General features: G+C 37.8%; 2 protein-coding genes and 1 non-coding gene across 7 annotated transcripts; 2 read left to right on the forward strand and 1 right to left on the reverse strand.

Annotated features, from left to right (window-relative positions):
* The first annotated feature begins 535 nt into the window (after positions 1-535).
* On the forward strand, positions 536-21413 carry LOC127874206 (uncharacterized). 5 transcript variants are annotated; one of them, XM_052418434.1, is made up of 4 exons: positions 536-723; positions 13565-13754; positions 15289-15471; positions 19138-21413. In XM_052418434.1, the coding sequence occupies exons 2-4, from the start codon at positions 13601-13603 to the stop codon at positions 20121-20123; spliced, it is 1323 nt and encodes a 440-aa protein (XP_052274394.1). In that variant the 5' UTR covers positions 536-723; positions 13565-13600; the 3' UTR covers positions 20124-21413. The 5 variants fall into 5 exon arrangements, with proteins under 5 accessions (XP_052274394.1, XP_052274392.1, XP_052274396.1 ...); XM_052418432.1 differs by lacking the exon at positions 536-723 and adding an exon at positions 6451-6593; XM_052418433.1 differs by lacking the exon at positions 536-723 and adding an exon at positions 7722-7847.
* LOC127872237 (52 kDa repressor of the inhibitor of the protein kinase-like) lies at positions 9493-10293 on the forward strand. The gene has a single exon (XM_052415568.1). It carries the CDS (start codon positions 9493-9495, stop codon positions 10291-10293), a length of 801 nt encoding a protein of 266 aa, XP_052271528.1.
* A 4834-nt stretch (positions 21414-26247) lies between the features above and the next one.
* Trnal-uaa (transfer RNA leucine (anticodon UAA)) lies at positions 26248-26338 on the reverse strand. Its single transcript is given in 2 exon segments — positions 26248-26284; positions 26302-26338. It is a non-coding gene; the product is annotated as a tRNA-Leu (tRNA).
* Between the last annotated feature and the right edge of the window lie 393 nt (positions 26339-26731).

Genomic DNA, 26731 nt, shown 5'->3' on the forward strand with positions numbered 1-26731 from the left:
ATAACAATCTTACCTTTATCGGCGCCAATTAGAGAAGGTGCGAACATTATGGGTTATAATTAGCGTAAGCAAATTATTTTGGTCATATTTCATTAAAGTTTCAAGCGTTTTGCATCGTAAATATTTGATCCAACCAAACCAAAAAAACAAACACAAATCCATATGTTCTTTATTAATTTGTAATAAAAGCGCAGATTATATTTCAGTCAGGTGTTGATCACACATCGTCATATTTTAATTGCGTTTAATAGTATTGTCTTTAATCCGGATTCGCCGCGTGTTGGCTGTATAATCTGCAACACCCCTCAAAACACAATACACACACTGGGTAATAAAGTTGTTAACAATTAGCGCTAATCAACACTTTTCTACCTAAACGAAGTCGACGCATTCGATACAGCCTTATTGCATTCGCGTTTTACAGGAAATGTCAGTTGTCAGTACACCGTATAATGTATATCCCTTTGTGTCAAAACCGGATTTAACTTGAGTGTATTCGGACGTTCAAAAAATTGACCTACGGTTTAGCGTTCTTGCCGTCGAACGCATTAAGCAATATAACTTGTGTTTTTTTTCACTATTTCTTTACTTGCAAAAAATACTAGTGGCTTATAACTTACCTTGCAATCTTTTTTTACTCGCATTTTGCGAGTGTGCGAGTGTTAATGTCGAGCCCTGTGTATATGCGTGGATTACGCTGGATTTAAATGCCTCATGCCTACGGTAATTCAGTCTTATTTGTTTCAAATATGTGACATGATTGTTCGTTAGGATCTTGAATTTGTCCATCGGTCGAAGGACGAAAAAAACGAAAATTAATGTCTGACGAATAATAATGGTTTCACAGTAAGTAAACATTCCTTTAAGCCATTTATGCCTAGTGGACTCTCCCATCCTTCTAAATTGGATCAATTTCTACTAAATTGGATCAATTTATTTAAAATTAGGGATGTCTAGTATATTTATTTCTATATTTAGAATATTTCATACAGAAATTCTTTTAAGCAAACAGCGCAGACCCTGATGAGACGCCGCATCATGCACGTCTTAATAACTGACCGGCTGGCAAGATGCCGTTTGAGCCGTTTCGCTCCTAAATATTCATATGGTTTTTCTTTAATTAATGTTATGTTTTTCTTGTGTAAAAACCTAGAATTTCAAAATTGAAATTAAATTGGAATAACATGTATATCGCCTTTTACTACACTTGGTGATATTTCTAACGCAACACTTTTAAAACTTAAATATCTCAGTAACGAGTAAATATTTTTATTTTAAATTGCACATGTGATCATTTGACTACAATATGTGTAAGCTAACGATAAAATCATTCATCCGTGACGATCGGAAGCTTTAGCAAGTGGGAAAGGTAGCCTGTAAAATGCAAAGTGCGCGATTGCGCTAAAGTGCGCGATTGCGCTCCTGAATATTCATACCAGTTATATTGTTTTGTAAGTTAATTTTATGTTTTCCTTGTTTAAGAACCCACCTACGATAATTAAATTGAAATAAACTTGAATTAAATCGCGTTTCAACATTTCCATGTGAAAATATATGGAACCACACCTACCCCACGTGCTAAAGGGTGTCCAGTCGTTACACCCCCTGGACGTTACACCCCTGGTCTTTACACCCTCTAAGCCTGGACGTTACACCTCCCAAGATATTGATTAGATTAGAAAGGTGTAATCAACTAATGAACCACTAATTGGATTTGTCATGTAAGATGACACTGATGACATTTATACTTTTTTCAGGAATATACAGACAGAAATAACTTTGAAATAAAATACAAATTATGATTGATTAAAAAAACTAAAATAATATTGCCAAGAAATCCCATTTCACTTTGAATTTTACAATTCTATACAATTTCTAGACTTTATATTCAGCCGCACCGTACAACCTACTCACTAATCTCAAGAGTCCCGATGTAGTGAGCTCTTTGGCCTCATACTTACCCCAGGCATCAAAAATCTTTCGGTCAGATTCCCTATACTGGTTTCTTTTCCGTCTGCCAACACCATTATCAACCAGCTGGTCAATGTCCAACTCAGCCTCCAGTGCTTGTTTTCTGAGTGCAGGAACAAGTTTGTAGAATGTCAGTGATCTACCACCAGAAACGCCATTCAAACGTGTGTGAAATCCTTCCACATCGTTGTTGGTTCTGATGTGTAACCCGTAAATACACCAACTCTGTATTGGGAAGGTCAAAGACTGAATCCAGGTTGAGTCAATGTAATTGATCAGTTTCTTCAGAGGTTCTGTGTTGGCACGCTGCGCGAGGTTCCTGAACTGAGGTTCGATCTGAGCCAATATTATTTATATTTTTTTAACATGTAGTAGTATTTACCTTTACAAGAAACAATTTTTGGCTTTAAATTTTGATAAAATAAATAAAGAATATGCATTTTTTCAAAGAAGTCAGCAAGCTTATTTAAATTATGATACTAAAAAGTTATCATGCCACACTTTTTTTTCTTACACTCCTGACATATTTATCCACATTTATTGCAATAACTTGTTCATTCTTGCATATTTTTAGAAAAATAATTGGACACATTTTAAACACCATTAAGAGACATTAACTGAAATTTAACTATTCCAGATTTAAGCCAGAATGAAAAATTCTAAGTAGTTCTAAAAAATGAGCCATTTTTTTTAAATGTGCCCAACTACAAAAATATTGTTTAAGTGTAGGTAAAAGTTTATAAATGAGTATTTACAAAAATAAATTGGTCAAGAATGGCGCAGCTAATAAGCTTAAACCAAGTTGGTGTTTTAAATTATTTATAAGTTACAAGACCATTTGATAACAACGGAAAATGCCCGAAGGTCCAAAATCGCATGATGTCATGGAGCTCAAATTATATAGATCTACAATGTTTATAATAGGAAGAAGAAAATGACTTAACGGTATCACCACATTTAATATGCCGCCATAATCCACGATTATCACATGAAACAGCAAAATCAGAACTATTAACAGTTTATTTTTACAATTTGAATCAATACACCAAAATTTTTGTTTTGGGGGCATTTTGACATAGTAAAAGTGTATACCTAAAGTATGATATTCTCTAAAATTGTTTTGGTATATATTGGGACAATGAGTAAAAACAATTTGCATTGAGTATTTGTCTTATTAACTTTGTTACCTTTGATGGTTTGATATTCTTTTGCCATGAACAATTAACCAATTTTTGAAAAGATCAAAGAACAATGTTTTTCACACCAAAAAATTGTTATTTCCTAATTAAAACTGCACATCAATAAGACAGACAAACAAACAATAAAAAAAACTTGGACAGACCCCCATTGGACACACATTACAGCAGGAACATCATTAATCAAGTGAAGTGTGCCCCATGGTAGGTGTGATCACACCTTAATAACCTAATCAATTATGTTTACATCTTGGGAGGTGTAATGTCCAGGCTTAGAGGGTGTAACGTCCAGTGGGTGTAAGGACTGGAAATCTGCTGAAGCGTTTAATCGTCACGGATGAGTGATTTTATCGTGAGCTTGCATAGAATTTAGTCAAATGATCGTATGTACAATTGTAAATCAATATCTTCACTCATACCTGAAATATTCAAGTTTTAAAAGTGATGCGTTAGAAAAGTCCCCAAGTGTACACCCATTGGCGTGTGGCGATCGTTCGACGAGCAGGCTTACTTGTATTTGCTGCACGATTTGTATCGAAAACATTTCATGTCCGCATGGTATTCGTGCAGACACATCTTTTACATAAGCGGTATTTTTACCATCAACGCGAATTGATATCTGCTTATATAGTTCAGGGGTTTTTTTTAGAGAAAGGGGAAGACGCTGGACGATGGGTGAAAGGGGAAAAAAGAGTGCGAAAGAGACATATTAGGGGAAAAAATAAAAACTGTTCATTTCAATGTCTATAACTCATCAAAAGAGGCTTGTCTCTGTACTTTTTTTTTCTTAAACACATTTAACACGTATTAAAGTCAAAGTCCTTAATTAAGTTGCAGGTGTAGATCTAATTATGGGAAATGTTTTCAACTATATTTCTGTACTGGGGCCGGGTGACGATGTCAATTTTGTGATTTCAATTTCATGATGAATGGGTTGACGATCTTGATCTGCTACAGTATTGGAAGGGAAAGGAGCGGCAACTGCCGATTGTCTACTTTCACTTTCACAATGTTCGATGTTGATTACCTCAGAATCCTGCTGGGTTATAACGGTTTTCGATGACTCTTTCTTAAAAAATGCCTCGATGCGTTCAGTATCTTCCGAGTCCGATTGTTTTATTTTGTTTGTGTAAGAACGCCAATTGTGAGACATTTTTTTCTGTTTTCACGTTTATATCTTGGCTTGCACATAGCCCGGATGAAAATTCGACTGGTTTCCGGTAATTTATTGTCTATATTGATGAAACACCCTTCTCGCGCAAGACCGGTATCCAGTTAAATAGTCACATGATTATAACGATTAGTTGCCCAGTTTACATGACGTAAGTTAAGAGCTATATTAAGAATAACTGGGATTCTCAGATTTTTTGTGTTCGTCTGGAGAGAGAGAGAAAGATCGTTGTACATGGTGCAAATTGGATAATTGTCGAATGCCCAAAGGAAAAATAAACATTTCTTTAAGAGAAAATATTATATTTTGGTGAAAAATGATATTTTTGGTGGGGAAAATTGTATTTTGAGGGGAAAAATTCTGGTAGGGGAAGACGCCGAATATCGGCGTCACTTTCTTAGTAAAAAAAAACCCTGTAGTTACTAGCATTCGTCTCAAATAGCACGTTTTCATATAAGACAATGTTGTTACAAGGTGTAATTATATAATAACAAGATTATTTACAGTCAAAACATAAACAAACAAACATTTGAATGGTGCGATCGTGGTATACCGTAAATACCAAATGGAGGGCAGTACACTAGCTAGTGAGTCACGCGAATTTACAAGGAAAAAAACATGGATGTGTTTGTTTTGAGGTTCTTCAGTGTGTAGGTCTAATTCAATGAATGAATGAATGACCGTCATTGTTATGATGTCAGTGTACTATAACCCCACTGTCCCCCAGGCCCGCCCGCACGACCCCCCTCCCAATATAGGCTCGCCTGGAACCGTCCGTGGAGGATCAAACAGCGGCAACCAGTTTTACTTCAACCGTAAATAACGTTTGACTCCGTGTAGTCATGGTGAAATTTTACATTATATTTATATACAGAGCTTTTATTACTTAAACGAGAGAATGTGAACCCCGAGCACTTGTGAATTCCTTGTAAGCTTTTCCGGAAAAGATTATGATCGTAATCATGAGCATTTGTTTGACGTATATAAGTGTATTTATATGTTTCTTTTCAAAATCATTTTCGTGCACTCAATAACTCTATTTGGTTCGTTCGGTGCCATCCAAAGTAATAGATATTGCAAGCGCAACACTGCAGTAGTTGGAGGAATGTTGTCACGATACAATGACAATTCGTGGACGCTGTGTCATTGGTAGTTCCAATATGTTTCATGTATACCAGGAACGTAACATTACTGAAATGAAGTGTGTTCGGTATTTAGGTTATCGCCCGGCGATCGCCCGACATCGGATTCATTGTACGTGTATCGGCTAAAGTCAAGGTATTTCCCAGGGACATATACATCGGCCGGTGACCGTCTGATTGCCGGAGCGCCTCCGAACGATGACTGACGGACGCCGGACGGAGCTCGTCAAGATACACGTACAACGAATCCGATGTCGGGCGATCGCCGGGCGATAACCGTGCGTTTGATCGCCCGATATTTTTTTCGATCTCAACTCGATTCCTTCCCGGGCCCGACATCGGGTAAAATTTTAAGTGATAATTAAAATTAATCCGCACGCCGCCCGATGCTAAAATTGACCCGGTGACCGTGCGATCATCGACCAGGCGCCAGCCCGATGATCGGAAAAACAAGTCGTCCGCTGATCGAACGGTGATCGGTCTCTATGTTTGACAGATGTCTTAATGAGTGTTACTCATCGGACGACGGACAGCTCCGACGTGTCCAGTCTTCCCGATCTCTCTTGAGATCGGACACATCGGCCGGCGACCGGATAATTTGTGACGGAGGCATTAAGTACAGTTCTTCATTTATAATTTAAACGCACCCCAAATGTCTACCTTGCAACTTAATTAGAATCAAGTGAAATGCACCAAAATATTGCACACACACATATGATACAGGATTTAACCACAAAAGGCATGGGTGCAGTCGGTCTAACAGAGAAAATGAAATATAAAATGCAATGCATTCATCAATCGTGGAACATCGATTATCTCCGGAATTGTCCGTATTGAATAAATCGTCTGCTGCTAATCGTAACACTTCGTCCATCTCCGGAGTCTCCGTAAAGAGTGGATTGCATGGTTTATGCAATAAAAAGCCGTTTGGGTCCAGAGTGCGTTGATCCCTTCATCATAGGGATCACCCTGGATCAGCAGACGATTTAATGCCTATCTTACGGAGGAGTCCGGAGATAGACGATGTATCACGATTGCAAAAGGATACATAGTGATTAGTGTAATCTTACCTAAAAGCTAACCTACCTTTAATAGGTTTCAGGTGAGAAAAAGGTAAGTGAAACATTATTTTAATTTAACGTCTTACCTTAACTAAAATTTACAAATATTGTGTGTTAATAAAAAAATATTGAAGAGCATTTTAAAATTATGAAAGTAAAAGTCAACCATTAAATATAGTTAATAAATGTAATGAGATTTATGGAAAGCATTTTATCCTCGAGTGCCCAATTTCGACGCATACAAGCAGTTTGTTGAAGTTTTGTTGCTCAATATAGGGATTTATGTAATAATTTTTGTTATTTCATTACACAGTGTACCTTTTATTTACACATTTTAAATTCAATTGATTGTGTTATGAACAAAAATTCGTTGAAAAACGAAATGACCCAAGTCTATGTAACGGCGGCCATATCTGTTGAGAGTGCCCTAAAACGACGCATCTGATTGGTTACATGATTTCAATGTAAAAATCACTCCTGTGGAGACTGAATGCATAAAATATTAACTCATGGTTGTTGTACTTAAATTTGTAATTGCTGTAAAAGTAATATGAAACTGAAATTAATTAAATCAATTAAGATTTTTAATTGTGTGATGTCATACTTCTGCAGTGATTTTAGTAGGGGTCTGTGTCAGCAACCCTGTCATAAGCTGTGTTCATGGAAAATATGTGAATATAACCTGTACTTCTTTTGTGGAACCTGCACTTATAATTAATTAAATGAAAGTTAGTAATAAACATAATATGCAATTACCAACATAAACACTTGCTACATATAGTTAAAATTGCATTACAGCATAAAAACCAAAAACATATCCGGACTTCAAATCAAAGTTTACGCGTACACCTTTTTCATAGTGAAAATAAATCTATTTATACGATGTTTTGTCAAATGGCAGTCACGTGACTTATGAATGAAATAGTGAACTTTTGCAGACGAAACCGATGCATTATTCCACGGTCTTATTAACAAAGACAATTGGGTGTAAAGTGTTCAAAAGTTTTGCATTATGTAAAATACATAAAAATCCATCAATTGCAAACCGATCAACCATATCTAACCTTTTAACCCGCTATTTTCCACATAATAAACAATAACTATAGTAAATTGTGCGTAGATTACCATGTGCTATTGTATGACGTCAACGGATGTCGCTTATGTATCAACACTCTGGATCCAACCGGCTTTTTATTGCATAAGGAATACTCTTTACGGAGAAATCGGAGATGGACGAAGTGTTACGATTGATGTATCAAACAGAGGCAAAACAAAAATGCGTCGAATTAGGGCAGCGTCGATTCGGGTCACTCAACGAGATAGTTTTTACATAATAATTGATTGATGTTTTAACTTTTTCTTTTGTCAATGACTGGGGCAGACAAAGTTTTCAAAATAATCGCCGAAAATCATATGTTTTCATTCAGCTCAACTGTGTTTTTCACGCTAGATAATATACTTTTCCTAAAACTTAATAGTATACTTCTAGTTCTGGCTACCATAACTTTAAATGTCGCTTTTTATGATTTTTGACTGGCGCGACTTTAAACAGGTCTGTCAATACTATATGAACTGTACGCTGAAGTTTCTTTAGCTAGTATACTTCATATGATAATACTATATAATAGTGTAACAAGCCCTAAGCCTTATTTCATTTAGCCATGTCACTCCCAGGATTGAACAAAACAGAAGTTATCATTCACCATTCATGTGACATGCTAGGGCGTAGTTAATGGGGAGGCAGGGGAGGCGGCCGCCTCCCCAATATTTCGGCTAGTCGTCGTTATATAAATAAAACGTGAAATCCCCCAAAATCGCCTCCCCAAAACCAGTATTTTTGTAATCACGCGCCGTCAGTGCAGAAGCCATGTGTCCCCTCTCCGTCTGCTCCGAGGTAGCCATTAGTGATGTGTCAATATCCCTTGTTAGCTGTCATAAACCAGGGGCCCAGGGAAATGTCATTGCGTTATTTGTTTTATTGTTCTTTTCTGTAATTGCACTGTCGGTGTTTTGATTAAGAACAGGCTTTTCTTTAATTTTAATTGATCGCTTTAAAGTAGATATATGCATGAAAAACATTAGTTTGATTGAAAATATGTTTGTTCTCTAAGTAGAACCTTTATTATTTGATTAGAAATCATTGAAACAATATCATACATGTAATTTTCAAAATGAGTATTCCTAATCAGCCTCGAAATTTCGCTTTTCCTAAGCGTACGTTCGAGAAGAAACAGCCAGAACACCGTTCATTCAAATCTAGTTGGTTTGATTCGTTCTCATGGCTCCACTATGATGAGGTATGTATATTATTATTAAATTTTAATTTGCGACTGTTCTTACCTTTTATGAACCTAACATCAATCTAAATACAAACGAAATTTAGAAAAAATAAAACATTCAAATATTACTTGTATTGTTGCTTAATAATGTTTTCTTATTATTATGATTAATATTTAACACACAATTTATTACATTAACAATGTTATTCTTTTCAGAGCCGGGACCTTGCGTTCTGCCATCTCTGCATGGCTGCCAAGAAGATGGGCAAGATTGGCAACACGAAGGTGGACGGCAGCTTCATCAGTGACGGCTTCTCCAACCGGAAACAGGGTCCCGTGAAGTTCCGGAAGCGCGACAGCAGCGATTGCCACAAGGAGGCGGTCCAGCGACTGGTGACACTTCCTTCCACTACACGTGATGTGGGAGAGACGCTGTAAGTGGGGCATGCTAAGGAGAAGGCCTAGAACCGGAAGCAGCTGCTGCAAATCCTACGCAGCATACGGTTCCTCGCACGCCAGGGCATTGCGTAACGTGGGCATGACTGACGATGAAGGAAACTTCATGCAGCTGCTACAACACCACGGGGAGACGGACGGCTCTCTCCTTGGTGGCTGGAACGGAAGCAGGACAAGTTTGTCGCCCCTGAAATCCAGAATGAAGTACTCCAGCTCATGGCACTGTGCATCCTTGGTAAAGTGGCCAGCGACATCAAGACAAACAAGTTCTTCACGATCATGGCTGACGAGACAACAGACAAGTCCAACCAAGAACAAGTGGTGTTAGTCTTCAGACACGTGGACAAGGACTTAAATGTGCACGAGGACTTTGTTGGGTTTCACCGAGTACATTCCATTGACGCCACTACACTGACATCGGTCATAGAAGACACTCTTCTAAGAATGAACCTATCTTTGAGCCAGTGCAGAGGGCAGTGTTATGACGGGGCCAGCAACATGACCGGAGCGAAGTGTGGTGTGGCGAACAACATCTTAGCCAAGGAGATGCGAGCTGTGGTCACGCACTGCTACGGACATGCGCTCAATCTGGCTGTTGGGGACTGTGTACGTCAGTGCAAGGTCTTGCGCAACACCATGGATACGGTGCATGAAGTCTCCAAACTGATGAAGTATTCACCAAAGAGGGACAGTACCTTACAGACCCTGAAGGAGGAGATGAGCCCCGATATCCCTGGGTTTCGTGTACTGTGCCCCACAAGATGGACAGTGCGTGCAGCAAGCCTGCGAAGTGTCATTGACAACTACACTGTGTTACAGACCTTGTGGGACACCTGCTACGAGCAGACCAACGACTTGGATATCCGTTCCAGGATAGTAGGCAGTGCGGTCCCAGATGGAGAGCTTCGACCTCTTCTTTGGTGTCCACCTGGGTCACATCATCCTGCGACATACAGACAACTTGAGCCGCACCCTACAATAGAAGGACATGTCCGCATCAGAGGGTTGCTTCAATGACAGTGGAAACATTGACCAGCAAGCGCTCAGACGATGCCTTTGACAAGTTTTTGGTTGACGTCAACAGCCAGCTCGATGACGTCGACGTAGGAGAGCCAGTGGTTCCCAGGCGACGCAAGGTGACAAAACGCTATGATGTAGGGATTGGGGCCTACGAGTATCCAGCCACAGCACGTGATTGGTACCGCAAGGTCTACTTCGAAGCATTCAATTTGGTGATCGCGTATATCAAGGACAGATTCGTTCAGCCAGGCTACAAGACCAGGGGTTTTTATCTGATTTTGGGGAAAGGGCCTGGTCCTTTTTTGAGGGTGAAAAAATCGCGCGAAATGCAGGATTTTGGGGGAAAAAACATGCGAAATGCCGGATTTTGGGGAAAATAAGGAAAGTCTTAAATAATCAATTAAACATATTTTGCTGTTTTTAAAACAAATTAAAGGCAACAGATAATTTTATTTTGCAATATTTTGTATTTTCTACATCGGATCAGGTTAACTTATGAATTTAAAGTTTAAAAAAAAAAAACATTTGGGGGGGGGGGGGAAAAAAAGGAAGTTGGGGGAAAAATTAACCTGCTGAGGGGAAAAAAATCCGAGGGGAAAGGGCCGTATTTCGGCAGGTCCCAAAGAAGGAAAAAAAGCCCTGAAGACATACAGATCCCTCCAAGACCTTCTGGTGTGCTGCGCCCGTGGTGGTCACAGACTACCCTCTCATCTGCAGAGCGTTTTGGACTTCTACAGGGACGACTTTAACGAGTAGGCGCTCACCACTCAACTGGAGACGTACCAGGTCGCCGTACGGGACAAGGAGGTCAAGACCATCACGGACATTTTCACATTCATTCCGCGTCTTGCCTTCTGAATCTCGCCTCTTTCTCGGAGGTGATGCGCGTCCTCCCGCCACGTCCTGGTAATGTCCGCCACCAACGCCACCAGCAAAGGTCCTTCTCCGCCCTGAGAAGCCTGAAGACGTACCTCCGGACGTCTATGACACAGGAGAGACTCACCCACCTCATGACGCTCCACGTGCACAGGTGTGCTACCGACGCAATGGACTTGTTAGATGTTGCCAATGAGTTTGTCAGTGGGAAAGATTCGCGGTTAACTATATTTGGGAAGTTTTCATAGAATGTGACACTACTACACTTGGCATTAACATACGCGAACAGTGCATGATAAATTGTGTCTTCAATCAACAAATAATTTGGCGTGGATATTGTTCTTAGGACTTTAAAAAATGAATTATGCCCTAATTTTTGTTTATTTAACTTAATTTAATCATATTTATTCATCACAGCTCAGTATTTTAATAGTGCTCGGAAATGTGGATATATTCTTTACTAATTATGTCATATTGGATTGTTTGTTGTGTATTTTCGTGTGGTTATTTATTACAGTCTTCCTGTCATTAAAATACACAAACATTTACTTTATTTTATGTTTAAATTAGCACAAGTTTTTGGAAAGAAAAAATAACTGTTGATATTTCTGGGTTGACAAAGATCGAGCATTTATATCAACATGAAAGTTCCCCCAAAACGCACCATGTTAATTGTAATTGTAAATTTTTTCGGAACCACGGGAGAGGACAACACTCTCAAACAAACCCCTTTATGTTCCCAGTACAGAAACTGGACCGACTCCCCAATGTTTGGAGGTTATCTACACCCCTGGACATGGTATTCATTAAATGATCTTCTCTACATAGATTTAACACTTAACGGTTTACTATAATTATCTTGCCAATAAATAATAAAGAGAAGGAAAATGACTTGCTTGGTAATGTAGATAATATTTACCTCTGGTGTTCGGTTGTCTGCTCTTTCAGCACCAAGATTTTTGGGCCTCCTTTGTTTCAGGCTCATTGGGCCCAAATTTCAGGCTCATATGGCCAAAGTACCAGACTTTTTCAGCCCAATTTTTAATTTGAATAAATCATTGTAAATATTTGGTTGATACTCTTTATAGCTATGGGATGTTGTTTATTACAGTATTGTATTGTCTTTATTAAAGTTATTTCCATTTAAAAATGTTTCTTTTGTCTTTTTCTTCAGGTATGTGGTCAATGTGATATAAGACAGCTTTGAAATAAAGCAAACTATAAACTTTTTACTATTTCATATATTTGGATAACTTTAAATGGTTAACAATAAGGAATATACATGTCTTAACAATACAATACAGAATTGCCACACACACACACACACAACCATATACATAATTTTTAGCTCGGCTATTTTCGGAGTAAACCCGAGGTATTGTCATAGCCAGCTCGTCGTGTCGTGTCCGTCGTCATGTCTGCCGTCCGCGTCGTGCTAAAACCTTAACATTTTGTTAAGGTTTTGAACATTGGCTCTAAAATCAAAATGCTTCCACCTACAAATTTGAAACTTTGTACGTAGCTGCACCTTGATGAGTTCTACACGCCACACCCATATTTGGATCACTAGGTCATAGGTCAAGGTCACTGTGACCGCTAAAAAAAACCCCCAGAAATTCTGACAAGCTTTCATTTCTTAAAAAATGCACCCGCAGCCGAGAGTGGCACCCATTATGCGGTGCTCTTGTTATATATTTTGCCACAGTTTGCTGACTGTATTAATAATGTCAATAACATTTCTGTGAGTTGTTTTGCATTTAGAAATAATTTAAAACAATTATACATTTGGTACACAACTGACATGACTTCATAAATTGGCAACAGATTGTAAAGCAATAATGCTGTTTAATTAATATCCTTTATTCAATCATTATCAAAAGCAATATTTTACAAGCAAACCAACAATTAAAATTTTTTATATCAAGTACTCATCATTTACACCTGTTATCAATTATAATGAAAATAAATGTTCAACAAACGGATGCAGCAAGAAGTGTTGTTCAAGATAAGCATGTGTAAACCACACAGGCTAATCAGGGACAACAATTTATGTCTTGTTTTGAGAAAACTGGGCTTAATTCATGTGCGTAAAGTGTCGTCCCAGATAAGCCTGTGCAGTCCTCACAGGCAAATCAGGGACGACACTTTCCGCTTTTATGGTATTTTTAGTTTCAAGAAAGTCCCTCCTTACCGAAAATCAAGTTTAGGCGGAAAGTGTCGTCCCTGATTAGCCTGTGCGGACTGCACAGGCTAATCTGGGACGACACTTTACGCACATGTATTATGCCCAGTTTTATCAGAACAAGACACATTTATGCACATCCATTAAGCTCAGTTTTCCCCAGAACAAGGCTCATTTTCTTTTATGACATAAATATTTATCAAATTTCAGGTTATGTATCGCACTTGAACCATCAGCTGTTCCAAGATGGGTCTGGCAATGCGGATTCAGTTCCACACACACATTGAGGGTGATGTTGGGAGGTGCATACCCAACACAAAACACCGCAAGTTCCCCAGCCACCTCATCAAACCTGCTGGCGACTTAGTCCTGGAGACTATGACATATCCGATGAATTGTTGTAAGTTCAGTGAGAGCACTAGTGTTGCATTCTAAGTTCAGTTGTGTCTCGCTCTTGGAAAAACTTGGATTAATGCATGTGCTTAAGTGTTATCCCTGATTCCCTTATTGACTTTTATATTTGTCTTAAAGTCTGGGGTAATTTATTAATTGCTGAGAAATTAGCTCTGTTCTTTCCTGATGATTAATTTATTTTGGTAAGAACAGCAATATGTTTCAAAAACTGCCCTTATCAAATGTATTAACACACTTTTATTTAATTGTGAAGTACAAACAGTACTTTAAGCACATGTGCCATACAAAAATAAATGGACTGATTTATTAAAAACAAATAATCATTTGACGATACGTAAATTTTTTACTTTAGTAACATTGCCAAGGCCCCTATTCACCAACTGATTATTAAAAATGAAGAATATTCGTTAAACTGCGATGTGTTAAAAATTCCAAAAAGTCAAATCTAGCATGGCAGTTAACATTAATAATAAAAAAAAAGTTAAGAATGATATTTTGATGATATATGCACTGTTTTAAGCTTGTATATACGATTGTATGCAAACTCCATGGTTTTTATCCCCCGCCATAAAGGGGTATTGTTTTGGCGTTGTCCGTCTGTCCGTCCGGCACTTTTGTGTCCGGAGCCATATCTTGGAAGTGCTTTGGTGGATTTCATTGAAACTTGGTATGAGTATATATATGGATAAGAGGATGATGCACGCCAAATGGCATTGTACACCATCTGTGTATCTTGAAAAAAAGGCTTTTTTGTGACAGGAGCCATATCTTGGAAGTGCTTTGGCTGATTTCATTGAAACTTGGTATGAGTATATATGGATAAGAGGATGATGCATGCCAAATGTCATTGTTCGCCATCGGATAATAAAGGAGATATGGCCCTTTGTATCTTGAAACAATGCTTTTTGTGTGTGTCCGGAGCCATATCTTGGTAGTGCTTTTACGGATTTCATTGAAACTTGGTAGGAGTATATATATTGATAAGAGGATGATGCACGTTGGCATTGTCCATCCATCCAGACAACTTTTTGTGTCGAGAAATATATTGGCGGGGGGATATCAATTCAACGAATTTGCTTGTTTAATTGAGTCTAAGTCTATTCTCTATGCGTAAGTCTAAGAATCGGTTTGCTTATATGGGCCCGACTAGACAATTGGATTTAGTCCCATGTTGTTTATTATCAAGCCCTGCATTGTATTCAATGTAAGTGAAAATAACTCAGTGAATTACAGAACATTTTCTATTTAGAACACCTTGAATATATCAGTCTGTATATTTTCCTTATAAAATTCTGATACAACTAGTGACATGTAAAATCATAATTATTCCTGGGACGTTAATTTGCGTTGATTTTATGAGTTGACCGATCCACAAATATGACACAAAAACACATGGGAAAATGACGCAAATTCCTCTTTTTTTCCAAAATAAACAAGCCGTGAATTTTTGTTTCCCCAAAAAATAAAAAATTCATGCCGACGATTATAAATGATGTAAAAGTGTGCCAAACTTTGTGTAGGGCTAAACACTAAAGTGTCTCCCAACAATGTGTACTGGTGGTGTGATGCTCAGTTCCTGCCCAACGATGACAACACATTATTCCTGACTGGCGGGGCATACGATCCCCGGACGATGCATGCATGGAACTCTGTCAAGCATGTCCGCCCTGGTAGAGTCATGAAGCTGGACCTCATGAAGGCCTGTATGGGAATTCAAATATTTTTATTTTTAGCTATTTTCATTTATACCAGAACATGTACAAGTATCCATGTTTTTGTTAAATTTATGTAGAATTTTATTACTCAGCCTTGTACATGGGAATTCAGTTTTATTCAATGTATCTGATCGATGCTATAGGGCCATTGTTTTCATTTATTTGAACCTTACTCTTTAACAACTAGGATTAATGCATGTGTGAAAATTGTCATCCTAGATTAGTCTATGCAGTCTGATCAGGTTAATCAGGAACAACGCTCTCCGCTTCTATGGATTAAAAAAAAAATCTGTTTTTAATGAAAATACAAATAAGGTGGACATAGTTGTCCCTGATTAGCCTATGCAGATTGCACAGGGTAATCTTGGAAGGCACTTAACAATCATGTATTTAGTCCAGTTTTCCAAGAATGCAGCAATACATTTCTGTTCAATGCTGTTGAGCCATAGTTTAAATTTATACTTGGACATGTACCAGTATTCACAATGTTATTGTATTTATGTAGAAATTTATCAATCAGTTATTTTTAGCTCGACTATTATATATGAAATATATATAGTGGAGCTATCCTACTCACCCCGGCGTCGGCGTTTCTGTTCCGTTTCTTGCAAATGTTAAAGTTTTCGTACTACCCCAAATATTTTCAATGTCCCTTGACATATTGCTTTCATATTTTGCATACTTGTTAACAATCATGACCCCAACCTATAAACATGAGCATATAACTGTATCAAGCATTTTGACAGATTTATTGCCCCTTTTATACTTAGAATATGCATATTATTGATAAATCTATGTTTAACTTTGCGTACTACCCCAAATATTTCCTATATTCTTTGACATATTGCTTTTATATTTTGCATACTTGTTAACCAACATGACCCCAACCTATAAACAAGAGCAGACCACTGTATCAAGCATTTTGACATAATTATGGCCCCTTTTACATTTAGATAATTGAACATTTTGCTTAAATTGCCATAACTTCTTTATTTATTATCACATTTTATTTAATTATTACTTTGACAAAACAACACTTACCTGAATACCACAATGGATTCCACCCAAACAATACCCCACGCCCCTACCCAGAATCCCTCCCCCCACAACCTCCCCCCTACCCCCAATTTTCATGCCCCCCTTCAAAGAAGAGGGGGTATATTTCTTTGCACATGTCTGTCAGTCTGTCGGTCCACCAGGTGGTTTCCGGATGATAACTCAAGAACACTTGGGCCTAGGATCATGAAACTTCATAGGTACATTGATCATGACTCGCAGATGACCCCTATTGATTTTGAGGTCACTAGGTCAAAGGTCAAGGTCACAGATGAAGGTCACAGTTACTGGAAATAGGCATTATAAATTTATAAGGATTTAGCATGGTTCAAACAAGGGAAACAACTACGGTTTATGCATGTTCGTTTTATTACAGATTTGCCTCCCTTTAATTCATTCAAAATCTCATACTGCTGCTGCTACTGCTGCTACTACTACTACTCACCACCACCACCACCACCACCACCACCACCACCACCACCACCACCACCACCACCACCACCACCACCACCACCACCACTTATTCTACCATGTCTATTGGTCAGGACAAGTCAGTGAAAAGTCAGGGAATTTTATTTCATCAGGTGGGTGGCAACCCAGATAAACTACATAGCAACTTCATATTTTGCTTACTGGGGGGCATTGTATTTCTCAAAGAAATCTTGTTTTTTTTTTAAACATCATCTAATAAATTACCACACCCCACATTATACCCCCCTCTCACCCCCTACCCCCCAACCTCCCCCCCAATTTTTTTAACATCATCTAATAAATTACCCCACCCCACAATATACCCCCCTCTCACCCCCCTACCCCCCCCCAACCCCCTCCCAATTTTTTTTTCAACACCATCTAATAAATTACCCCACCCCACATTATACCCCCCCCCCCCAATTTTTTTTCCCCTTTTTTTTATTTTTCTAATAAATGACCCCACCCCACATTACATTATACCCCCTCTCAACCCCCCCCCCCCCAAAAAAAAAATTGTTTCCTTTTTTTTTATTTTTGAAAGATCGTCTAATAAATTATTGAATATGAACAATTTCCCCATGATGGCTTACGTTAAACTGTCAAGCACTCGAATAGTCGAGCACGCTGTCCTCTGACAGCTCTAGTTATGTCCCCCTCCACTAAAGTGCATATATTGTTTATGCCCTGTCTGTTGGTTGGTTTGTTGGTTTGTTTGCTCCAACTTTAACATTTTGCCATAACTTTTGCAATATTGAAGATAGCAACTTCATATTTGGCATGCATGTGTATCTCATGGAGCTGCACATTTTGAGTGGTGAAAGGTTAAGGTCATCCTTCAAGGTCAAAGGTAAAAAAAACAAATCCAAGGGAAGTAATAAGCTTTAAAGGGATTATCTGTACCTGCCAAATGATAAAAAAAAAATAAAAAATCAAAGCGGGGCAGTAGGGGGCATTGTGTTTCTGACTAACACATCTCTTGTTCTAGTGACAGCTATTTATTTTCAAGTGGCTGTTGTTTATTTTCCAGCGGCCGTTGTTTTCCTGGAGACCAGTATGCTCAATGAGTGGCTGTTGTTTATTTTCTAGTGGCTGTTGTTAATTTTCCAGCAGCTGTTGTTTCCCTGGAAACCAGTATGCCAAACAAGTGGATGTTATTATGCCCCCCTTCAAAGAAGAGGGGCCATATTGCTTTGCACATGTCGGTCTGTCGGTCGGTCTGTCGGTCGGTCCGTCCACCAGGTGGTTTCCGGATGATAACTCAAGAACGCTTGGGGCTAGGATCATGAAACTTCATAGGTACATTGATCATGACTTGCAGATGACCCCTATTGATTTTGAGGTCACTAGGTCAAAGGTAGAGGTCACAGTGACCCAAAATAGTAAAATGGTTTCCGGATGATAACTCAAGAACGCTTAGGCCTAGGATCATGAAACTTCATAGGTAGATCGATCATGACTTTCAGTTGACCCCTATCGATTTTCAGGTCACTAGGTCAAAGGTCAAGGTCACAGTGACCCGAAATAGTAAAATAGTTTCCCGATGATAACTCAAGAATGCTTAGGCCTAGGATCATGAAACTTCATAGGTACATTGATCATGACTCGCAGATGACCCCTATTGATTTTGAGGTCACTAGGTCAAAGGTCAAGGTCACGGTGACCCGAAATAGTAAAATGGTTTCCGGATGATAACTCAAGAACGCTTATGCCTAGGATCATGAAACTTCATAGGTACATTGATCATGACTCGCAGTTGACCCCTATTGATTTTCAGGTCACTATATCAAAGGTCAAGGTCACGGTGACCTGAAATAGTAAAATGGTTTCCGGATGATAACTCAAGAACGCTAATGGCTACGATCATGAAACTTCATAGGTACATTGATCATGACTAGCAGATGACCCCTATTGATTTTGAGGTCACTAGTTTATTTTCTAGTTGCTGTTGTTTATTTTCAAGTGGCTGTTGTTTATTGTGTAGTGGCTGTTGTTTATTCTCCAGCGGCTGTTGATTTCCCGGAAACCAGTATGCCAAACGAGTGGCTGTTGTTTATTTTCTAGTGGCTGATGTTTATTTACTAGTGGCTGCTGTTTATTGTCTAGTGGCTGCTGTTTATTTTCCAGCGGCTGTTGTTTTCCCAGAGAGCAGTATGCCCAACTTCCCCAACATTCAGATGCATCTGTCTGGTGAGTATGTTGGCTACATTGGACCAGAGGCAGTGAAGATTCAGACAACAAACCATGAAGATGTCTTCATAAAGCATAAAGATATTCGTAACTGCAACTACAAATTTTGTGCCTTCTCACCCAACGGGAAGTACCTTGCTATACTCCTTTCTGTATCGAAATCCTTTGAAATTATCATTTCCAGAGTGGACAAGGGGTTGACCTTTCACGATATCGATCTCCCGCTGTCTCGCCACATCCAGGGGTTCAAAGGTCATAGCTTCAACGAACACGTGGAGTGTAAGTGGTCACCAGATAGTGAATATATAACAGTGTGCTCAAATATCGAATACGTTTTCGTACTTAGCAAGAATCTTGAAATTGTTGTAGATATCGCAGCCGACATTCTTCCAGCTAACGCATACCCCAGTTGGTCTGGGACGTTTGATTACGATCCAAGGTCATGCCATGATATCCTAGCAGTCGGTTGCAAGGACAGAAAAGTGTATTTTCTGAATGTTTCCTCAAAAGAGACTTTTCTTCAGTCTGAAGTCCTCGGAAAAGACGATATTGACTCTCTAGCTTTTCATCCGCAAGGTACTTCTATTGCCGTGGGAACAAGGGACTTCAATATTTATTTGCTATCTACTAACGATGCACAGATGGTGTTTCAAATTGACATGAATTTCCATGTGCCTGATCTTACAGTGAAAAATTCCAGTTTTCCCTCCATCATGAGGCTGTCTTTTTCCTCGACTGGGGAACAGTTGGCGACTGCTTCCAGCGATGGAAAGGCGAGGATTTGGCAACTCCCTGTCGATATATCCCTCTTCAGGCTTTGCAAGTGGATAATTATGAGCCATGTTCCTGGCACAAAATTGCAGCAGTTGCCTTTACCTAAGCAGATTGTGTCCAAACTGTTGGAAATGCCACGTCACCCATGAGACCTGGTGTATAGTTGCCCAAAATTTTAACTGACAGTTATATTTATAGCCATTAATTTTTTGATAATTTTTTTTTATTTGACTTAATTGTTAAGAATTGGCTGTGTTCTTATTGTAAACAAATTTGTTTGTTCAACAAATTTGTGTATTTGTGTAATGAAAATATTGCCTTTTAATATTTATTGTATTGTGGTCTGAAGTTTTAACAGATAATTAACTTAACTGGACATTAAAGTTTAAAGTTATCAGGCCCTGGTGGATAGTGGGTTGGAATTCGAAAAGCTCTTGTTGGACTTAAATGTTTGAAATAAAATAGGCATGCTTGTTTGAGAAATGTATTATTTTGTGTCTGTTGTTCCATTATAAAAAAAAACACACACTAGATTTTAGTGTATATTTTTTGTTTATCTTAATTGCACAGTATTTTTTATGCCCCCGGTAGGAGGGCATATAGTGATCAGACTGTCCGTCCGTCTGTCTGTCACACTTTGCATTTAGGTTTCATAAAATGCTCATAACTTCTATATCCCTTGAGATATAACCTTCATATTTGGTATGCATGTGTAAATGGACAAGGCCTTTCCATACGCACAAACATTTTGACCCCTGTGACCTTGAAGTTAAACTTAGGGTCCGCGTTTAGGTTTCGAAATCTGTGTTTAGGTTTCGAAAAATGCTCATTACTTCTATGTCCCTTGAGATATAACCTTCATATTTGGTATGCATGTGTATATGGACAAGGCCTTTCCATACGCACAAAAATGTTGACCCCTGTGACCTTGAACTTAGGGTCCGTGTTTAGGTTTTGAAATTTGCATTTAGGTTTCGAAAAAAGCTCATTACTTCTATCAAGCGTTTATAGGGGGCATAAGTCATCCTATGGTGACAGCTCTTGTTTTGAGAAATGTATTATTTTGTGTCTGTTGTTTCATTTTATAAAAAAAACACTACGTTTTAGTGTATATTTTTTGTTATTTTAATTGTACAGTATTTATTGTTGTGTTTAGTTTCCAATGTACATGTATTTGTATTATAAAAATTGTTCTGTCTTTTAGTTGAAGTAATATGGATAAAAGAGGTTTCATAATATTTTGAAAAGAATAACTCAATACAGAAATATTTTATGAAGTAAAGAAGTCTCTTAACACAAACATGTGCCATAATAAGAGTCAACAACTATGTCCTTAACATTTTTGTATTGTTTCTATATTCTGTGTTCATTCATGTTGATGAAATAGTTTTCCTGTCTATACAAAACATACAGGAGTAAGTTTAAACATTAAGTTGTTACTGTTTGTGTTTTTATCTACACAGTATAATTGATTTGAAGGGACTTGCTTATGGCATTTCATTTGCCAACACACCATAACAAGTAACTAAGTTTAAAACCTAACTGCTTAAAAAAAGGTAAGCAGTAAACAAAGAAAAACCAAATAATTCCTATACATGAATGTGAACCTTACACACTTTGAAAGCTTTAATACTCAAAGGCATTTTTTATTTTTCTTCCAAAACACTGTTTCTAAAGTTTTGTTATATTGAAATTATTAAGAAAAGTTTGCAAATTATTAGTTTTTAAATCTGCAAACCAGTCCTTTGCATGTAAGCTTTTTTTTTAAACATGTTTTTGCAGCTGTGATAAATATTGTTTTTGTTTGTTATTGCAAGTTTTTATAATCATAAGATATTTTATTACATAAAAAATATATTTTCCATTTGCTTCTGAGTGGGAGAGGGTCAAAGGTTAAGTTCACACTTTGACATCAATGTTCTAAGATATATAAACACAACTTATTGTCAAACCCTAGCTCTACATCTGTGTCAGAGCAGTATGTAGGGTAAATACACCATCAATTATAGCTCTAGGTGAACAATGCATGGCCCACATATAGACCAGTAGATTGAAGGACGTTATATATCTAAGTGAATGAGGTTCTGAGGTTCTGACTCAAATAACAAAACAATTGAAGCTTTCTAAAGTATGGTTCAAATGGCTGTAAAAAAATGGTCAAGTCACTTCAGCCAATCGATGCAGTATGTCTGTATTTCAATATGAGGTAGGGATAATATTTGTAACATCAGGCACATGTAATTTTCTGTTAAAACAGCTTTTACTTTAATAGCAAATTACTTTGACTCGCTAAATCAGCGAAAAGGCTTGTTTTTAAGGCCTTATCTTTTTACCCACCACCGTCCCCACCCCAGCCTGCAGCTGTGGGTAGCAGTGTAGGGGACCCTAATCAGCTGATAATCAATACACTGCAGCTGTGGAAGCAGTGTAGTGGACCCCAATAAGCTAATAATCAATACACTGCAGCTGTGGAAGAAGTGTAGTGGACCCAGATAAGCTGATAATCAATACACTGCAGCTGTGGAAGCAGTATAGTGGACCCTAATTAGCTGATAATCAATACACTGCAGCTGTGGAGCAGTGTAGTGGGACCCTATCAGCTGATAATCAATACACTGCAGCTGTGGAAGCAGTGTAGTGGACCCTAATTAGCTGATAATCAATACACTGCAGCTGTTGAAGCAGTGTAGCGGACCCTAATTAGCTGATAATCAATACAGCTGCAGCTGTGGAAGCAGTGTAGTGGGCCCTAATTAGCTGATATCAATACACTGCAGCTGTGGAAGCAGTGTAGCGGACCCCAATAAGCTGATAATCAATACACTGCAGCTGAGGGAAGCAGTATAGTGGACCCTAATCAGCTTATAATCAATACACTGCAGCTGTGGAAGCAGTGTGTTGTAGCGGACCCAATAAGCTGATAATTAATACACTGGCAGCTGTGGGGAAGCAGTTGTAGCGGACCCTAATTAGCTGATAATCAATACACTGCAGCTGTGGAAGCAGTGTAGTGGACCCCTAATCAGCTGATAATCAATACACTGCAGCTGTTGGAAGCAGTGTAGCGGGACCCTAATTAGCTGATAATCAATACACCTGCAGCTGTGGGAAGCAGTGTAGTGGACCCTAATTAGCTGATCATCAATACACTGCAGCTGTTGAAGCAGTGTAGTGGACCCTAATTAGCTGATAATCAATACACTGCAGCTGTGGAAGCAGTGTAGCGGACCCTAATTAGCTGATAATCAATACACTGCAGCTGTGGAGGAAGCAGTGTAGTGGACCCCTAATTAGCTGATAATCAATGCACTGCAGCTGTGGTAGCAGTCTAGCAGACCTAATTAGCTGATAATCAATACACTGCAGCAAATAACAAAAAATATATTTGTCAGATTAGAAAATAGATCACATGTAAATATTAGACATTTTTTGGCAGTTCAAAACACTGAGCAGGCAAGTCCTGGAAGGGCTAGACATTTTACAGTGGCAATAAATGATATTTCTATTGTTATACAATACAAGACTTGGAAAACAAATTAATTTGTATGATTATTTGTTTACCGGTACTACTTCTACTACTATACTACTGCAACTACTTCATCAACAACTACTTTTAATTATATATTATTATTAGTACTATCAGTATAACCGGTAAAATTCAAGAAAAAAATATTTGTTATTATTGGGATTCTAAAAATATTTGAGTACTTAACAAAATTGTTAATTTTAAATACGGTAAACAATTTAACAATAAATGCAACCCCTCATTTTTAGCTCTACAGGCCATAGGCCAGAAGAGCTTATGGGATGGCATGGTGTCCGTCTGTCTGTGTGTGTGTGCGTTAGACTTTCTCTTGTGTTATCCGATAAAGTCCACATTTTTCATCCGATTCTTTTCAAACTTGTTCAGTGTGTTGATATTAATGAGGACTCAAACCCTATTGAAAATGGGTTACATCAGAGTAAAAAGTCCAGAATTATCTTCCCTTGAATTTGAGAAAATTGTGAAATAAGGCTTGTTTACGCAATTAAGTCCACAGTTTTCATCCAATCATTTCCCAACTTGCACAGTGTCTTTATCTGAATGATGAGTCAAACCCTATTGAAAATGAGCAATATCGGAGTTATAAGTCCAGAATTATCTCCCCTTGAATTTGAGAAAAAAAATTTACCATAAGTTTTGCAATATTGAAGATAGCAACTTCATATTTGGCATGCATGTGTATCTCATGGAGCTGCACATTTTGAGTGGTGAAAGGTCAAGGTCATCCTTTAAGGTCAAAGGTAAAAAAAATCCAAGCGGCGCAGAAGGGGACATAGTGTTTCCGACAAACACATTTCTTGTTTGTTTACATATAAAGTTCTATCCTTTTGAAACTTCAACAGATGTTTTATATCATCAAGGGTCAGAATACCATTGAGAGTGAAGAAAATTTGTCCCAACTTATTGTTGAAAAGGAGCCATTTGAAGTTTAAATTTTACGTTTCTTCTTGTTTATGCGATGAATTTCCCATTTTGGGTCTGTTAGTTTAAAACTTACTCAGATTGTTCATACTATCAAGGGCTTGAGCCCTATTGATTCCAGCCAGTAGAGCGATTCAGGCCCTCATGATCCAATGACTTATGCACTACCGTGTTGTTTTTTTGGGGGGGGGGTCAATTACAGAAGGGTTCTGCCATGCCTTTAGAAGTTAATGCACATGCCAATATGCTTAAAATATATGGCCAAGATAAGTATTGATGCAAAGCATCAAAGGGCGTCGGGAATTTCAGTGTAAAAGGCACTCAATGAAGTTACATGGAACTTTTTTTTTTCTACTGTAAATATTAATATATTGGCCGATTATTTAAAACAAAATAGAAAAAGATACTGGTATAACCATTATCTATGATTTTGTGCTATAATCCCCAAATAACCATTATTTATGATGTTGTGTTATAACTCCCAAATAACCATTATCTATGATTTTGTGTTGTAACCCCCAAATATTTCATAGTTCATTTTATTTACATTGGTTTTCTTTTTTACTCATCCGTGTGCAGTTTTCATAAATGGAACAGAACTGTGTAGGTTTTGAAAAATCTGCTTCATCTTGTTAGCGTAATTTCATATTTTTTTTCAACTTCAAGGGGAGATGATTCTGAACTTATTCTTACGTTGCTCATTTACGATAGGGGTTGAGTACTCATTGATATAAAAACAATGTAAAAGTTTGAAAAAAATTTGAAGGAAAACTGTAAATTGTATAAAGAAGCTGCATTTCACAATACTTTGAAATTCAGTAAAAGATTATAATAGATTTATTGCTCCGATATTCATCATTTTCAATAGGGTTCGAGTAATACTGATATAAAAACACTTAACAAGTTTGGAAAGATTCAGACGAAAGTTGTGAAATCTTTTAAACAAGTGGAAATTGTTCATTTTGTCAAATTTAATAGAAAAAATTCTGGACTTATTGTCCCCGATGTTTCTCATTTTAAATGAGGTAAAAATGCTCATTGATATGAAGACACTGTAAGTTTGGAAAGAATCTGATGAAAAATGTTGACAGAATCACCTAACCAAGCAGTTTTTCACTCTTATTTTTAAATTCAAAGAGACATAATTCTGGACTTATGGACCGATATTGATCATATAAAGTTTGGGTTGGGTCCTCATTGATAAAAAAAAACATGTGAAAGTTTGGGAACAATCGGATGAAAATTTTGGACTTCGAACAAGGATTTCAAAATTTCTCAACTTCTAAGGAAGATAACTATGGGCGTAATGGTCGGATAATGCTAAAGGGCCCATACCACCTGGATAGTAATACATGTTGCGCTTCGCGCTCTATATGTGGTTCTTAAAAAAAAACTACAAGGAGTGCATGACTCTAGGGAAACGGGTTGCTGGGACAAAGCTCCTCCTTGATAAGCGGCTGCTTCCTTTATCGCAACTCATTGTTACAATCAATAATACGTGTCGCGCTTCGCGCTCTATATTTGGTAGGGATAGGCCTATGATAGACAACCATAAAAATACATGGATAATAGATGTGTTGTTTGCATTTATTTGTTAATATAAAAACACGTGTATTTTTATAAGATATTTAAGTGATGTACCCGGTAAGAAATTTTAATTAACGTTGTCACCACGTTGCATCCATTAATTTTAATAAAAATGTCCAATTGTAGTAAAATGGATTTTAAAATGTCTACATAAAAATAACGCTTTATTGTATTTATTAACCTGACTGAAAAAATTGTCAGCCGCCAAACTGTTCCGTTCGTGCCGGAACCCGGGATTGAACCGGGGGGCCTTTAGATGACTGTTGCATAAACAACTTAAGTCTAACGCTCTCCCAACTGAGCTATTCCGGCTGACATTCACTTATGTACTGCTATTTGGTGAAGTTGTGTATAGCGATCGTTATTATATGTCTATTAATAAACTAATACATTATACGTTTTTGTACCACTACGCCTGCCAATAAACTTGCTTGCGCGATAGGTCGTCAAATATCGTACTACATTGATTCTCCACTTAAGAAGCAAATTAGAAAAATCACAAAATAAATATATTTTGATTATGTTAATTTTTTATGTAAAACATCATTTGTTTTTATACAAAACCAGAAAGTTTCGCGTATTTGCCCAGTCCCTGTGATCTTTCCCCTGTGATCAGTTGTGGATCAGTTATTAATTAAAACAATTAGCTTTGCATTATTGGCAAAAAATGTTGTAATAAATGTAATAGGCACAAATGCAGTACTT

The sequence above is a fragment of the Dreissena polymorpha genome, chromosome 3 (assembly GCF_020536995.1).
Source record: "Dreissena polymorpha isolate Duluth1 chromosome 3, UMN_Dpol_1.0, whole genome shotgun sequence".
Taxonomy (NCBI): domain Eukaryota; kingdom Metazoa; phylum Mollusca; class Bivalvia; order Myida; family Dreissenidae; genus Dreissena; species Dreissena polymorpha.